The sequence below is a fragment of the Dipodomys merriami genome, unplaced genomic scaffold (assembly GCF_024711535.1).
Source record: "Dipodomys merriami isolate MVZ:Mamm:240054 unplaced genomic scaffold, mDipMer1.0.p SCAF_1, whole genome shotgun sequence".
Classification (NCBI taxonomy): Eukaryota; Metazoa; Chordata; class Mammalia; order Rodentia; family Heteromyidae; genus Dipodomys; species Dipodomys merriami.
Genome location: NW_027202270.1, coordinates 53,982,307 through 54,000,411, shown reverse-complemented (window position 1 = coordinate 54,000,411; position 18,105 = coordinate 53,982,307). Strand labels below are relative to the sequence as shown.

The 18,105-nt window shown below is 41.0% G+C and overlaps 1 protein-coding gene across 10 annotated transcripts in view; it reads right to left on the bottom strand.

Annotated features, from left to right (window-relative positions):
- Rbms1 (RNA binding motif single stranded interacting protein 1) overlaps positions 1 to 18,105 on the bottom strand; it is a 229,060-nt gene that overhangs the window by 121,481 nt on the left and 89,474 nt on the right. For 3 of the 10 annotated variants that reach the window (XM_070022216.1, XM_070022235.1, XM_070022256.1), the window contains exon 1: positions 17,568 to 17,982. The exons of the other annotated variants lie outside the window; for them this stretch is intronic. In XM_070022216.1, the coding sequence (XP_069878317.1) occupies positions 17,568 to 17,636 (69 nt within the window). In that variant the 5' untranslated portion in view covers positions 17,637 to 17,982. Of the gene's footprint in view, positions 1 to 17,567; positions 17,983 to 18,105 lie in introns of those variants that run through there. 10 annotated transcript variants of the gene reach the window in all.

Here is an 18,105-nt window from a genome sequence, read left to right as displayed (position 1 = left end):
TAAGCATGACTTCAAAAACCTCAAGTTAGAGAAAAAATTTTGAACAAGAGCTTTTCTTCACAGTCATATGACTCCATTTGTGTATTATTCTAGCTATGTTAATGTAAGGAACACTAAACAGCCAATTCAATATGTTGGTTAATACTCATTGATGGTCAAACCAATTGTTTCTGATTAAATGTGTTCACTTAGATTCATCTGTGGAAATTCCAACAGAATATTAGGCAGTGGGACTTTTAGGAGGTGATTTGGTCATGAAGTTGGAACGCTTAGGTACAGGATTAGTGCCATTAGACATTGGCCCTCCCTACTCTCTAGAGCTCTATCTGTCCATTATGTGATGATTCTGCAGTTAACGGTCTACAAACTCAAAAGACAGAATTCAACAACATCTACTCACAGACATCTAGTGCCCAGAACAGCAGAGACATAAATTCTTGAAGCCATTTATTATCTTTTGTTAGCAGAGCCCAAACCAAAACACCAGCCCACTGAAGTCTTTTTATTCACTGCGTTATATTAAATTTCCCTCCATTTTTTTTTAACAAAATGCAAGATTTTATGATTGTTTATTCCTATTCAACTCCTTTCTGTTTACTTGGGCTCATCTTTTGGCATGCTAGTATTCTTCTGAAACCTAATGACTATTCTGTGTAAATCCTTATTCCTTTACCTAATGACTATTCTGTGTAAATCTTTATTCCTTCTCCTAGCTAGGTGTCATCTAGGAACTGAAAAGCATATTTCATACATGGTGGAGAAGTTGATGTTTTCAATGGATTTGATCACCAGATTTTCACTGTTTATCCGATCTGAAGACTGTGATTGTCCTGGCTGTTCTCTCTACTAGCCATCCAATAGACCTTTGTGATATGTGGTTGCCTGCAGAGGAATGAAAAATTCAAAATACTGTTATTCGCTGTAGTAAATGCAGCTGGAGTGGCTGTGATAATGGAGAAAGGCCTGAGGTGACTGAGATTACATTATAACAAGGATTCTTTTTATCTTAATGCTTTAATAAAAGTCTATCCCTTAGGATGGATAAATAAGAACTGGGTAAAATCTCCACATTTTAGGAGAGCTTTTAATCACTCATTTTTTTTTCTAGAATGAGCAGGAACTAATTTTCCTGACAAGTCCGGTGAATGGAGGATGAGCATGTGGAGGCAGGGGCCGGAATTGCACGCCAAGGTCAGATTCCTATGTTGGTTGTGGTGGGGGCTCTTTGCAACAGCACGAGCTCTGAAACCTCTCTTGTTTTGGCTACTGGTGGCCATCTTGTCTGTTCTATATGTACAGCAGAGAGGCTAAGAAAAGGGACTAATGAGAGAAGGCAAATGGCAACTCACTACCATTAATCACTGTATTTGGGATCTACATATTGAGAAATCTCTCCTCCTTGCCCTATCTTTTCTATAAAACACATAGAAACTCTTACTCTACAACATATGCATGTACACCAAAAACTTACTAAAAAAAAATTATGGGGCAAATGTCTGACATGAAAAAAAGGAAAAAAGGAGAAAAAAGGGGAGGGGAAGGCAGGGAGGGAGGAAAAGGGAAGGGAAGCGGGTAGGAGAACAGAAGGAAAAAGCTGGCCACAGCGCAGACTAAACCCTTGAGACTTTCCAGCAGAAACTTAGAACTGCTTGAATGCATCAGTCCAGCTACACCAGGACTCTGGCCAACCACGGTTCCAAGAAATGTGTGCTGTTAACTTTTCTGACATCAGCTTTAAGAGAAATATTCCAGTTTTTCTTTGGATCCACTTTTGACTCAATTACTCATGAAGCTGTCATTGTCTATTGGGCACACACTTATATTTCCTCCCCATATCACTGCTGGATTTTCAAGATTACTCAGTCCATTTTTTGACACTGAAACAATACAGAACCATCCCTCGGGGGTATTTCACCTCAGATTTCTGAGCTTCTAAAGACCTTCAAGTATTCCCATGATGTAGCAGGACCCAGTAATTTTCATTTTTATGAGACCCTCAAGAGATTCTGATGCAGATGGCCCTGGCCCTGAGATCACACTTCAGGAAACAGCAACATAGAACCAAGAAAGCCTGTCACTGACATCCAGGAAAGCCCCTTATCTCTTCTACTAGAAAGGGCCTTCCACTGTTTCTAGAGTGGATCTGAGTCTTCCTCTGGACACACTGGTTCTGTGTTTGATACTCAGGCAAAGCAACCACCACCTTGTCCCTCCCTCCCTTTCACACAGTCCTGTCTTCACTCATCCAGATGACACTTGACTCCTTCTTCACCGCCTTCAGGAAAAGATGTCTCTAGCTTGGAAAACCACATGCTCTCTGTCCACACCCTCCAGACCCTCTTTTGTACCAGCTGATCCAAGCAGTGTCTCCTTTCCTGATCTGTCACTTTGAGCAACCATCCCTCCAATGTCAGAGGCCTGACAGCTCCCCACTAGTTGACATGTAGAGAGTTCAATGTCCAACTCTAGGTTAACAACTCAGCATAGCTACACTGGGTAAAAACAAATAGAACCCCACTGGGAGTCTTCCCCTGGGAGAGGCCTTTCTTAGCACCCTCCTGCACAGCTCAAAGATATTTTTGTTTCTACTCTGAGCCAACTGCAAATATACTCATTTCCCAAATTATCTCAATGTGACTGTCTGTGGCCACAAATTTCAGAAAGCGGCCACTTGGGAAAACCCAATGACCTCATTTTGGGCAGAAGGTGTGGAGCACCTTGAAGTGAACTCCCTGACACTTGGCTATGCCAGCACTGAAATACTTGCTAGAATAAGGACCAAAAAGCTTGTTTATGCTTGATGCCAGGCATTGGATATGCTTTGGTACAGTTCCATCTGAGCAAATCCAGATTTTAAATATACTAAGGAACAGAATTTTGAAAGAAGTTTCAAAAACAGCAAAAAGTATGCCCTCTACCCAAATATGAATAAAATAAGCAAACAGTATGCTATAGAGAAGTAGAGATTGCCATACTAAAAGATATTCAGCAATCTAGTTGGTAAAGAGAGACACACTCAAACAAAAAGAACTCTGAGTAGTTAAGCAAACAATTACATATAAGGAAGAATCCATTTGTAAAGAGAAATGACTAATTAAGCTATTTTTTAAAAAAATAAATTCCACCTGAGGCATGTTCTTCATATTCTCCAAAAAATAAAAGATGAAAAAAAAGATTATTTTAGAGGGTTGAGAATAACAAAAGTGAGATATCCATAATGGAACAGGTACATCTTGTGATTCTTGCATCAGACTCAGGAATTTAACTCAACTACAATTTTCAACACAGCCTTCAAAATAAACTTACAAGTGGGAAGAATCTCCTTGTTAAGAACAGCTTTAGGTAAGCTATTTTAGGTATAACTACAGGTACTCACTTCATCCCTACCGAGCTCAACTGATTCTTCACGGGTGCTAGCAATACAAAGGGTATGACTGCTTTCCAGTGCAGCCTCACCACCCTCACATAATAAGAAAATCAGAATTCCACTTTTCCACAAGTGTAAGGACTAAAGAAAGAGACTCTGCAAAGATCATCTTCCTGGGAAAAGTCCAGCTTGCATGTCAACTTGAAGACAAAGGAGCCATGATCATGAAAGTGGGAAGATAAGAATTCTGTGGCCACTGGTGATGACAAAGGTTTGGAGATGAATGGAGAATCAGGGAATGAATTTTTGGCTAGCATGGTAGGTATGGAGCAAAGACAGAGCAGGACAATTTGGAGGTCCATGAAGGCTGACTGTAAGTGGAACCATTTACATGTTTAAACTACTTCTGTAAAGACATGTCTTCTATTCTTCAAGTTAAAAACAAATACCTTACATATTATGTACAACAGGGCTACCTGTTAAATACCTTTTTTTAAACAGAAGCTAATGTGAGCACAATTATGTCTTAAATATTGTGGTTTTATTTCAGGCCTATCAAGATGCTTGGCTGATGAGTTTTGCCTTATACTGAGTGAGATCTGGAACCTGGTCATTGTGAGTTGAATTGTGTCCCCTCAAAAAGACAAAGGCAACGGTGTTTTGTAATCCCTGAGCCATGATATCTACCTCCTAAGTGCTGGAATTATAGTCATGCTCTATCACACCCATGTATATATGTATATACTACTTTTCTTTAGACAGGGCAACTAAGAGCCTAATATAGAACAAAAAAAAAGAAAAAGAAAAGAAAAGAAATATTCCAAGTGAATGAATGATTAGTGTCTGAAATATCCCAATGATTAGGAAGAGTACTGAAGTGGCCATTCACATTTTTTCAAGAACACACAACACAGTATATGTTTCATATGGGCTTTCAGTATAGGAGGGTCGTAAAGTCTTAAATGTGTTCTCTTCTACACAGGAACTTACACCTAGAAACCACAGAGTAAACTCTGCATGTTGTAATAAGTCATGCAGGAAAGGGCTAAAATTATGCAAATTTGTCTGCCCACAACCAATTACATGAAAGAGAGAAAGGCAAGTTAGAGGGCAAGAGTATTCATTAATAACTGGAATGTGTGGGTTTTCCAGATCACTGGCATTTTAAACTAGATTGATTTCTCATGTCATAGTTATTTTGACTTGGTTTATGCTTTAAGAAGCAATAAAATAGGTGGGGAAATTGATCATAAGACAGGAGAAATTAATAGCAAAAAAGAATTAAAAGCTGACTGATACGAGTGTTTCATCTGAAGATAACCCCAATATACCTTCCCCCAAGGCCTCTCAGCACCCATGGAAACAATTCTGAAGCCCCATTAATGATTGGATTTTTGTTTTGTTTTGTTTTTTTGTTGTGGTCAGTCGTGGGGTTTGAACTCTGGGCCTGGGCACTGTCTCTCAGCTCTTCAGTTCAAGCCACTTCTGGTTTTCTGGTGGTTAATTGGAGATAGTAGCCTTAAAGACTTTCCTGCCCAGGATGGCTTTGAACCACAATCCTCAGATCTCAGCCTCCTGAGTAGCTAGGATTACAGGTATGAGCCACTGGTGCCCAGCTTAATCATTGCTTTAAAAGCTGAGTTCATTAGAATAGCATTGGTGTAGGGATGTGGCACATTTGGAAAGGCAAAGATGTTGAAGACAGGAGAGCATGTGGGTGCTGAGTCAGAAGACTTAGGCTTCTCAAGAAAGAAAACTGCACAAATCCCTGGATGTCTTCTGGGTAAATTAAAGACACCAGTCCAGATCATCACTACCCCTACCAACTCTAGATGTGAAAGGTTCCTTTAAGTATGTGCTTTCCCAGATGGTTCCAAGAACATACATAATAACATTTTAGGGCAAAGGGGTTACATGATTACATCATCCTAGGAAAACAATAAAATACATAAAGTTGGGTAAACACCTTTTACTGTGGCCTTCAATATTAATTCATATCATTAGTCCTCTAAGTACTATTATATAGTATGTGATGTTTCCCAAGTTGCTTTGTAACTGGGTATTTTAATTCCTGGAACATTTTCAATATTCAATAGAACCAAATTTGAGTTCTATTGTTTAAGCAAACAAAATTTGGGGGAAAAAGAGCTTTAAATAGAAAAATTTCATCAATTTAAAATTAGATGTCAAAAGCAGAAAAATATTCACCTACCACTTTAGTACATCCATTTCAGAAACCTTTAACATCTCTATTCTTCATACATACACAGAGCTTGTAATCTTACATTCACTCATCTAACCCTTAAGTTGGGAAGTCATATAAGAATCGTTTATATTTTTCCAGTGAAAACTGAAGAGATTTTTTATATCCTTCTAATCCCACAGTATATTCTATTAATGAATAGAAAGATGACTATATTCTTCAACAATTAAAGCTGCCATATCAATAATAATTAAAGTTTCATGCCTCTCTTTTGAGAGTGAAGAGACACCTTAAGGAAGGAGGGAAAAAGCTAAAGAAATGCCAGGTAGGGCTGGGAAGGTGGCTCAGTGGTAGAGTGCTTGCCTTGCATGCTCAAGGCCCTGGGTTCGATTCCTCAGCACCACATAAGCAAAAAGAAAAAAGCCAGAAGTGGTGCTGTGGCTCAAGTGGTAGAGCGCTAGCCTTGAGCTGAAGAGCTGAGGGACAGTGCCTAGGCCCAGAGTTCAGGCCCCATGACTGGACCCAAAAAAAAAATTAAAAAAAAAGAAATGCCAGGTAGTGTGTCAAGTTCTGTTGCATTTATAGCTTCAACTAATCACTCAATAACATTAAACCACTATTATCTTTAGATTTGCCACTAAGAGCATTAAGACTTAGAAAGCCTAAGAAATGTGCTCAGAGGCATAAAATTATTGTTCCAAGAGTATAGTCAGTGGTTCCATGATGAAATGAATTTAAGAAAACAATGAAATACACTCAACTAACTTAGGATATTTTGACATTTTTACATTTATATGACTTGTAGTTTAGATTTTAAACAACAACAGATTTCAGTTTGTGATCTCTTTGAAATATGATTTGATTTATACAAATATTACAATAGTAATAGGAAAGCATAACTGATATAAGAGCTTTATCATAATAATTATAACCACCTATGTCCATAGGCATTATGATATGTATATAACTTTAGATGTGATTTATCTCATTTAATCATCTCAACAACTCTATAAGATGGGAATTTCTGTTGTTTTGTTTTTTTTTATAGCACTAGGGACTAGAAGGTCAAGGATATTAAAATCTATCTTTAAGATTCTAACCCTGACTTGACAATGACTACTACTACTACCACCTTCTTTCTTCCTTATCCTTCTTCTTTTTTCCTCTCTCCCAGGGTCTTTTGTATCTTATAAGAATCTCCATGCTCATCTTTATTCTGAAAATACTTCATCTCTCTTTGGTTTCTCAGCTTTTATAACAGTGACATCAGTGTATGCCATCCTCACCTTACCCATGTCAAACTCCATATAAATCCAGTACCCAGATCCCCTATCACCACCCCACTTTATTGCTGAATAAAGAATATCTTGTTGGCTCAGACTTCTGAGCCCTCACTAGAGCTCAGTCATCTTTTTACTCATCTCTACTGAATGCTCATAACTTCCTAAGAACAGCTATTGAAAACCTTGTCACACTCCTTAAGCAGGAATATTATGTTTATCCTCCCTCCTTTCCTCTTCCCTAACCTATTACCTGAAATGTAACCTCTTAAAGAACCAGTCAGCTTCCTAATCCTCCTAGCTTACTGGAGCACAACCTCTCTCTTTCAGGTCTCATGGAGAGGAAAAGCTTAGAAGAGATTCCTTTCCTCTAGGACTTACCCTGCCTCAGTCTTGAGAAGAAATCATACTTCTACTTATCCTGTTGTTGTTGTTGTTTTCCTAGTCCTTATAACCACAGTCAGCTGCTACAACAGTCTGGTCTCTGATCTGTGACCCTCTAATTGGGAGGGACTCTCTTTTCTTTGGGCCTGGACTTTCCACAAGACATACACCCTCTTCACCCTTTAAACCCTGTGGAATGTGCTTCCTCCCCCCCCACCCCCCGCACTCCTTCCTGCCCCCAGCACACACATAAGACTCCATTGAAGCTTCTGTTTCAAGAGCTCACAAAGACCTCCGAAAAGATATTTCCAACTGCCTTTCACTGGGCCTTTGTCTTCCTTGACCTCTGGGCAGCATTTAACAGAGATGAACACCTCTTCTTGAAAGGACTCTGCTATGGCTTCCCTGACCCTCTGGACTCTCCCAGAGTTCTATCATTCTGTTCCTTACTTTGCCAAAGACTCATTCTCCTCCTTCCCAGTACAGAACCTGTTCTGTCCTACCTCTTTCCTTGATGCCTCCTCCTTCTGGAAAATGATTCTTTATTCCCAATGCTTCTTTCTCTAGGCTCCCACTCTGTATTTCTAACTATTGGCTAAAAATTTCCACCTGGAATGGTATTATAAAGAAACCACACTTGTGTGATTTATATGGTTAAGTTACAATGGCCAGCCAAAGCCATCACCTTTCCTCAGAAACTCTTCTATTGTTGTAGAATGTTTCCTCTAAGCTCTTCACCCTACCTGTGCATTGGCCACATTCCTATCGAGTTGGGAGAGGTTTTATCTAAGCAGTGAGCTTGTTATTTTACGGGTGTTAGAAATGACTATATGATTACAGATGGGGTCTATTACCTGTAAAGAGATATGCCACATGTGTTCCACTCTAAACAATGTCAAAATCCAGGGCCAACAAAAAAATCCCTTGTGCTCATGAGTCAGCCTCTATGTTTACTTCAAGACAACCCAAGGAAGCAGTAAGGAAATGCTTACAGCTCATCTGTGAGCTCCAAGGAGCATTCTTACTGGAAATATGACTGATCTTCAGGCTGAACTATATATATATATATATATATATATATATATATATATATATATATATATATATATAGAGAGAGAGAGAGAGAGAGAGAGAGAGAGAGAGAGAGAGAGAGAGGGAGAGGGAGAGGGAGAGGGAGAGGGAGAGGGAGAGAGAGAGTCAGTCATGGGGCTTGAACTCTGGGCCTGGGTGCTGTCCCTGAGCTCTTCAGCTCAAGGCCAGCACTCTACCACTAGAAGTGCCACTTCCAGTTTTCTGGTAGTTAACTGGAGATAAGAGTCTCAGGGACTTTCCTGCCTGGGCTGGCTTCAAACTGCAATCCTCAGATCTCAGCCTCCTGAGGGTAGCCAAGGATTACAGGCATGAGCCACCAGCCCCTGGCTGAACAATTTTTTTCTTACAACCAACCAACCTGAACTCAGCTGGGCACTTTGAATTCCTGATGTGTGGACACAGAATACCAGAAGAATTTGACAACCTCACCTATTTTTTTACATCTAAAAATGTAGAATATCTCCCTAACAGAAAGGCTGGTTCTTTTCAACACTGAGCTCAGAGCAACAAGGTTACAGTAACTTTTCATTTTCCCAATCATTTAAAACTAGAAACCTATGACTTTCTTTCCTCAACATACTTCCCTCCACCAATCAGTATGTCACGAGCCAAATTCTGTCTGTTCTACTTAACGTATTCACACTGCTACTCCTCCAATTCACATCTTTATTCCAGCTGTGAGGGTATCTCCTCAATTCATACTCTTCAGTGGTCCAGTTTAGCAAACTTGATCTTGGCACCACTGCAATTCAAGCTCCACTCTGGATCCAGCTGCCTTGACTTTCTCACTACCCCCCTAATAGAGCTCATCTTCTTTTATCTTCAACCCTGGGCTACAATGTTCTTTCCACTTGAAATATCATCTTCCATGATCAACCAGCACCCCATCTCCTCATCCTCCAGCCCTCTGCCACAGCAGTCACAAAACTTTTTGCAAGACAGATACATTTGACATGCTCATAAAAGCTCTGAACTTCTACCTAGGAGATACTCGATGTATGTAACACTTGACACTTAATTTACAGGCTTTAGTGTACCTATGCTTGATTGCCCCTCCCATCTACAATGTTACTGCCTTCTTTTGGTTCCTCACAGATTTAAAACTGTTATCCACTGCTTTCCTGTCTGACTTCTCTGGATATCACTTTTCTTCTTAAGGATTCATGGCTGTTTCAAAACCACCTGTGCCACATACTTAATGACTATTAAACACAATGTTTCCCAGTTTCAGTTAAACAAAATAACAAATCTAGTCTCTTGTAATTGGTCTCATAGGTTTGACCAGTGAATGGAGGATACAAAGTTGAAACAAAGTATTTTCTAGAATATTTCAATAGGTTATAGTTGGCTTCATCATTAGTAGTCTTCCCAAAAGGTGACTTATACACTGCTGCCCAAAGGAGAGGCAAAAAGCAGGCAATGCTAAATGATGGGACTAATATGAAGAGTGAAGAGACGGGGGGGGGGGGGGGAGGGATAAATAAAAACCAGGATAAAGAATGCAAGTTAATGCAAAAACAATGAGGCTACATATTTGTCTCGACCTAGACAGCAACAAAATAATCTGACAAGCATAGATTGTTGCTGCATTAACTAATAATGGAAGAACTTAACAAGGTAACACTGTATCCTCTCTTCCTTCACCTCATTTCTCCATCCTCTGCTCAGTTCTCTCCTCTTCCTTTGGTCCTAAAACCTGTCAGCCTCTGCAATGGACACCTAAATCCCCAGGTACCCCAAATGCTCCTTCTCCCCAGTTGTGCACTAACAATTGTTAATTACCTGGGTCCTGTACTTCTCACAGAAATCCTCATGGTTCCACTATACATTAAAGATGTCTCTAATAAAGAAACCACACCTCTTACTGCACAACTCTTTCCAAAGGCTAAAAGCTAAGTAACTTTGAAATGAAGATCGTTGTGAGTAGTCAAAATTAAACATACTCAAAGGATTCTGACATAAGTCTTGGTTTGTCACATTAAATACAGAACTCTGTGTGTGTGTGTGTGAACTACAGATTTAAATATGGTTGGAAGCCAAATGAAAATAGGAGACTGTGATAACCTCTCAATATTTAGGATATTTATAAAACCTATTCTTCTGAAAAGTAACCTAAGGTATGAAATTATCTCTATCTATCTATCTATCTATCTATCTATCTATCTATCTATCTATCTATCTATCTATCTCTGCCTTTCCCCTATTCTAACTGATCTAGATACATCAGTGCCTTAAAAACGTTTTTTAAGAGTTCAGAGGTCCTTTTAGCCTACATATAAAAATAAAAAACACTTGTTAAATATAAAGATTATCTAGCATAAATAAGTAATTTCTAAAAGGGTAATATAGGAGTTAGCTGTTGACAATACCTAAAAAGAAAAACAACCATACCTCTAAAATCAAGTATTAGAAAAAAGTAGTGTCTTCATGCCTTTTTCTTTATCTTGTTCATTTTTGTTTGTTTGTTTGGTTTCACTTTGTTGCCCAGGATGGCTTTAAGTGATCTGGGACCTTCATTTCCCTGGTGGCTGAGATTACAAGTATGCTGTATTGCATCCACTAAATGCTGCATTTTGAGATTTTTTCAACATATAAGAATTCTTTGGGGGCTGGAAAGGTAGCTCAGTGGTAGAGTGCTTGCCTTGCATGCAGGAGGCCCTGGATTCAATTCCTCAGCACCACATAAGCAGAAAAAGCCCGAAGTGGCACTGTGGCTCAAGTGGTGGAGTGCTAGCCTTGAGCTGGAGAGCTGAGGGACAGTGCCCAGGCCCAGAGTTCAGGCCCCACAACCGACAAAAAAAAAAAAAGAATTCTTTGGTGTTTCACCACAATTCTAAGACACTAGCAGTAATTACATTTTCAATATTTTTTTTCTTTTTCTTGATTACCAAGAAATAACTATATGCCTAAGAGGGACTAGAAGGTTAAAATAAAATGTATGTATGTATATATATATATATATATATATATATATATATATATATATCAAGAAACTAGTCATTCATGGCTCTACAACAGATGAAACTTGTTAATGTTATAGTCTATATCTTTTCATTGTTGTTGGTTTTTCAAGCTCTTTGAGATAAGGTTCTCTCTACATAGCTCAGGCTGGTCTGGAAGGTGCAATCTTCTTGCCTCTTCATCTCCTGAGTGTAGGGACTACAAGTGTACCTGGGCACCCAACCTGGTTCTTTTTAAAGTTGTACTCTTGAGACTCTTGTTCGAACATCTAACAAACATAAAAATCTTCCCCTGAATTGTTTTGAATTTTCCTATGTTCTAATGAATAAAGTCAGTATGATTTCCACTTATTAAGGCAGTATCTTATAACACAAAGTTCTTTTGTTACTATTTTTAATAGTGTCAAATAGCCACAGTGTTAGTGACTCAGTAATGTATTCTGAAATACTGTCTCTCTGTTTTATTGTTTTACTTTCTCCAAAATGGAGTAAAATTTTTTTTAAAAATCCTCTCTCCCTTTTACATATATGTCCATTCTATTTTACAATTTAGCTTTTTAAATGTCTAGAACATTAAGCATAGTATTCTGTACAAACCCAAGTTTAAAAACAAATACACACCAAACACCTACAGGAGTCCGAAGACAAATATATATATATATATTTTTTTTCTGAGTAATGCAAAGATGACATCCTTGAAACTCAAATATGTAAGACAAAGGAAGGAATTCAGGAAATAACCACAAATGTACTAATTAATAATTATATCAAGCAAATATAAAAGGTAGTGGCTTTCCTAGCTAAGGAGGCCAATGCTCTTTTGTCCTTCCGCATTCACATATTTACATGAAGTAAAAGACCAAAGGGATTTCCTTTTCCTATGAAAAAGGTAAACTGCAAAAGAGCATAAACCACAAGCAACTGTTACAAAGTAAGGAGATTCACTTTTCCATTTCTTTTTTTTAAATGTAGCTGAGGAAATTCACTTTCTACCTCCTAGTCCTTATCTCTTTCTGAGGCTACCCAAGTTCTAAACATAGTCCCTTCTTAGAGGCTGCAAACACAAACACACAAACAGGGCCCATTCCTAAGAGACTGACAAGGTCTCCCAGAACTACACAGTGTCCCCTAGGACCACCTACTGTTGCTTGCTTTGTGGAGATGTTAATAATAATAATACCTCAGAAGGATTAGCACCAACTACCCTGGGAAGTGTGTACAATTGTCTTTACTTAGTAGAAACTGAGTCTTAGGAAACCGTATGTGAAAGCATGCCAATGGTTGGGCCAGGATGGAAGCTGAGATCTCTCAATTGAGGTGAATATAGGAGGATGCCTAGATCAAATGGCTTAGAAAGTCACCTGTAATCTGAATATGCTCAAGACCTTCAGGAATGAACGCAGAGACAAACATGTAAAGAGAAAAAGTAGAAATATTGCATGATTTATTATCATGGGATTTTTTTTATAACTTGTTATAAAAAGTGATTTAGATTCCCCGAGAAAAGGTTATTAGACTTAATAAACAAAAAATACCCAGCTTGGCAACATATTTGGGGTGCTTACAGAAAAAACAATCCTTGTTTATCTGAAATTTGTATTTCACTCAGCATCCAGTATGCTATCTCACAACCTTAGAGTTAAGGCTTTTATGGAATAAACAACAACACCAAAACAAAACAAAAAAACTACTAATAAATTACAGAGCTACAATCCAGGTCGCCCTGTGTACCACATGTCTTCTGGAGGCCAAGTGGAGGGGCTGCAAAGCTTCCTCCCTGACTTCTGTCTCTTCTTTCTAGTGGCAGACCCAGTGCTTGAGCCCAGATTACCAACTAGGCTGTTTAATTTCTAAGCCTTTCTTTCGCTACTTTATATGGCTATTGTGAGAACTAAAATATACCTGAAGCTAGAAAGATACATCATATATGTGTTTATTGGCAGACTACTTCAGAACCAGATTCTTGGAAATTTGGAAGAACTTAAGACTGTCCCTCACCATCAAGAAAAGGCTTTAAAAAAACCAACCCAAAACTATTCTCAGTATACAAAGATCTCTTGACAGTTGTCTCTAAAAGGAAGGAAACAAACACACAATCTAGGAATGTGTTTGAAACCCTAAGTGAACTATGGGAAACGTAGTGAGATGCCAAAGGGTGTGCCTAGCAGGAAAAGCATGAAGTCATGGATGAGGAATTCTACGCTTTTCAAAAGCCTATGGATGGGCATCTAAAACCCAGTCAATTTAAAGCATAATCTAAAAGAGGGGACAAGATCTTATACATTTACTAATTTAGTTTTCTGCTGTCTCTTTCCCCCCCAACCACCAATGTCTGTGCCTAAATATGTTTACCTTTGTGTAAAAACTAACAAATCGGGATTGGCTCATAGTGTTCATTTAAATACGTTTTCCATGCACTTTAATCTTTAAACTTTAACAAAACTCAATCTATGGAACACAAATTTCTGTGAACAAAAACTGCTTGAAGAGGATTAATCAACAGCTTTGTATGTCATCTTCCAAACAAGGCCAAACACTGAATCACTGCTGAATTCCTCACGTGCAGCTACACCCAGTTAATCAAGAAAGCAGCAAACTATGTAAATCTCCTTAAATTGAGGAGATAAGTACTTGACTCATCACAAGTTAGCAACATTTACAAGTACAACTATTAGAGGACGGACCATCTGTAGGTAAAAATACATCCACATTGGGAAATCCTAACATATACTTTCCTATCTCCAAAGCAACCCACTAGGACAACATACTACTTGCCAAAAGGCTCTATTACTTACCAGAGTTTGCAAATAAATAAATAAAATCAAACTATATGCCATCACCAAGTAAACTGTTTCAATAAAGTAGTTCCAAAGTAGAAGAAACTTAAAAATTTTAAGAAACATCCATAACAATGGAAACAGCCATTTTTAATATTCAAATGCTTTCAAACATGAAGCATTTCCTTTTCTTTCAAGACACAATAAAGTATTTTTACCATTACAAAAGTTTTTATTTTGATTTGGTGGATTCTGTTTTCATATCATCAGACAGATCTGCTTAACATATAGCATATACTCAAGAGCCACAGTCAACAGTGACAAGATGTACATATTTATTCACTGAGATTTGAACCAATAAACTTTGTCTACATACTAGTTGGTTATCACTCCACTCCAAAGTATATCCTTTCACCAAGGCTGAGCAGGTGTGTGTCTAATGTGCTCACAGGCTTGTGATGCAGGAAAATCCTGTTTATCCCAGATGACTCTGGAGATTGGTGCTCCCAGATACCCTGGCTGTACCACGTGGGATAGATTTGCGCACCACCCACTGCTGCTATGACTGATACTGGCTGACTGCTATGTATATAAAACATTAAAAGGTTTAAAAATTGTATGATCATACACTAAAGCATGATTTCTGACAATTACCCTGCTTTCAATCACCACAAATTCACAATCTAGAGTTTCCATTTACACACACAGACACAGACACAGACACAGACAGACAGACAGACAGACAGACACACACACACACACACACACACACACACACACACAGAGTGGTACGAATCCTTAACCTGGACATCTGAGACTAAAGACTAAACTGTGATAAGCCTTGATACAGAGAAGCTGTGTGCTTGCCATGATATGCATGGAAGCAGACAGCTGGAGTGTGATGGTTCTAAAGGCCTGATGTCCATGGAGGTTCAGACCCTGGCTTTGCAGTGTCAGTAGCCCAGACTCTGCACTAGTCATTTAATTCACGTCCCAGTGTTCACTGTAAAATGGAGACACCAATGGTACCTGCCTATAGAATTGCTGTCACCATGATAAAATCAGGCATCCACAGAAAGCATTTAGTATAGCAGGGGGCCAGACCATCGTGCTCTCCTTGATTGTTAACTGCTACTTTTATACTCATAGAATGAGTAAATCTCACCCATCAGGCCTTTTCCAAAGGTGATATTTTTTTCAAAGTATTCCTTATTCAGATGTTTCCTCATGCAAATTATCTGAAATCAGCTGAGATTTTTCTAAAACCAAACTGCATTATGGACCTAAATCTGGTCAATTCTCTCATCAAAATGAACAAAGTAGTATAAACTGAAAGGTACAAGCTTAACATCACAAAAAAGGCATTAATTAGACTTCCCGGATAGGCTAAGGCAGAATGAGATCACAAAGTCACTCCTGGTAACCAGGTCCTTGGGCTGGAAGTGTGCTTTTCCAGTGAATGACTAAGTACGAACAAAAGAAACCTTTGACTCAAATACCACTGGTACCCGGGGTCTTGTGTCTGTATAATGCCTACACATTCATTTCTTTCTTTGCCTATAGAAAAAAGAAAGTCTGTTTGTTTTTCTGATTCAGTCAGCCCTTTTAGTCTTTGAATCCAAGGAGAGCCCAGTGAAAAGAGAGCATCTTATCAGCGTGCTCCAGCCAGCAGGCTGTGTCCCCTCCACACACAAAACCTCCAGCCCTTCACAGCAAAATGCTTCGCCCTCAGAGCCTTTTCCCATTTCAGGGTGTGCTTTCAGTGTTAACATCCCGCTGAGTTCTGACAACAAATAAATGAATACACAAGGCCCTAACATAATTAGCCATCTTTTCAGGTAGAGAGAGGTGGGTGGGGGCTGAGAAGCTGGGAGAATACTTTTTGTAAATTGACTTCTCTCAGGAAGTTGATGTGGCCACCCTCCCTCCCCCCCCAACCTTACTTTACAAAATGCCCTGTGAAGTGAGTTTAGAGACGCCTGATTGGGGAAGCCAGACAATCTGAGCGTTCAAGATTTTATTATTTAAGTAAAATAAAAGACTTCTTAACCCAAGGAAAAGTTCCACATACTTCAACATGGAGGTCAGACAAACCAGGGTGTGATTCCTATCTTTTGAAAGAAAAGTTAACATGTAAAAGAATCAAGAGTATTAATCAGAGAGCAGGACTTTTTCACCCTGCTAAAATACCTGCAGCTCTACTAATACTAAGACATTTTTTAAGAGACTTTGAGAAAAAGGAGTCAATATCTTCAATCATCTGTGGGTGTCTTATAAGAAAGCCACCAGGTATCCCTGTCATGGGGTCAGACGGTAAGAAGAGCCGCGATCCGCACAGAAGGGTCCAGTTCTCTGGTATCATTATAGGGATAATAACTTAATTGATTTGTCTCAGTGGCTAAGGATGTAGACAAGAGCTTCATTATGGAGGAAAAACATCTGCAATCCTGTTTTTGTTTTCTCAACAAGCATTTTGCCACTGACCTCTAAATCAGGTTAACCTTTTCTCAACAGACCTGCACATTTTTTACATATTTTAAAGCTAGGTTTTGTTGTTGCTATTGCCGAAAAGGGTACCACGGTGGGGTAGAGTCTCACAACATGGCTTCAGTAACCTTCTAAAAACAAAGACCAAAAAAAAAAAAAAAAAAACCAGGCCACAACTAAACCTCCCACCCAGCTCCACTCCTTTTCCCGGCAGGGAATTCTCATCTAAACACTTCAGTGCCTTTTGGACTTCAATCTGTTTTTTTTTAATGTATGAATTGGTATTAAAATAAGAAAAAGGCGTGTGTATGACTCAGGCTTACCCCAGGATCTCTGCAACTAGGATGTCACAGGATTTCCCTGTGCTCGAAAACTGAAAACCTTGAGAAAGTGACAGAAGTTCCTGTTTCTCTCTCTCTTCCCCTCTCTCTCTCTCTCTCTCTCTCTCTCTCTCTCTCTCTCTCTCTCTCTCTCTCTCTCTCTCTCTCTCTCTCTCTCTCTCTCTCTTTCTCGACGGGGGCGCGCGCGAACACACCACACACACACACACACACACACACACACACACACACACACACACACACACACACACACACACACACTCGTCTTCCGGGTTTCCTCCGATTCGGACAGGTTCTTTGAGGTTCCAAGTTGAAGCTTGCAAACCCCTCGCACGACTTATTCGGGTAACTCCTCTATACACAAAGGTTTCAAGGAAAACCCCAAACTTGTTGCAGGGCCGGGCTAAGCCCCCAGCCCGCCGCGCCCCGGCCCTGGCCACCTCTCCGCGCCTCTCCCTGCCCCAGTCCCTTTTTCCCCTCCGTCCCACCCAGCCCGGGCTGGCGGGGCGGGATCAGGGCATCTCCCCGGTGAAGGTCCCCGTCCCCGTCCCCGCGGGCCGCCTCCCTCGGAAACAAGGTCACCGCCCCGCCCGGGGAGCGGAGCCCGCCGCTCGCCGCCGCCCTTTGTAGCGCGGGGCCGACCGGCCTCGGCGCGGCATCCCCGCCGCCGCCTCACCTGCTTGCGGTAGGGCGTCCTGCAGTTGCCGCTGGCCCCGGGGGCGCCGCTGCTGCTGGGGAAGATCATCGCGGCGGGCGCGGGCGGCGGGAGACGAGCGGCGGCGGGCGCGGGCGCGGGCGCGGGCGCGGGAGGGGGCCGGCCGGGCCCGGGGCCGCTCCGGGAACTCCCTCTCGCCGCGCGGCGGCGGCCGGCGGGGGCTGCAGCTCCGAGGCTCACTTTCTCCGTCCTCGATCTCCGCGGTCGCCCTAAAAGTGCAACGCGGCGGCGCCGGCGGCGGGCGACACTCGAGCAGCTCCGGGGGCCGCCGCCCTACGTGCCATGGACTGGAGTTCGCGCGCGGAGCTGGCGGCGCCGCCGACTCTCCCGGCGGCAGCGGAGGAGCAACGCCGCCGCGTCCCCACCTACCACGGCCTCAACCACCGCCCCGAGAGGAGAGCGCGCCGGCCGGGGGCGGGGAAGCCGCCGCGCACCGCCTCGCGCCGCGCCCAGGCCCACCCGCGCCTCCCCGCCCGCCCGCTGGGCGCGGCGCCCGCCG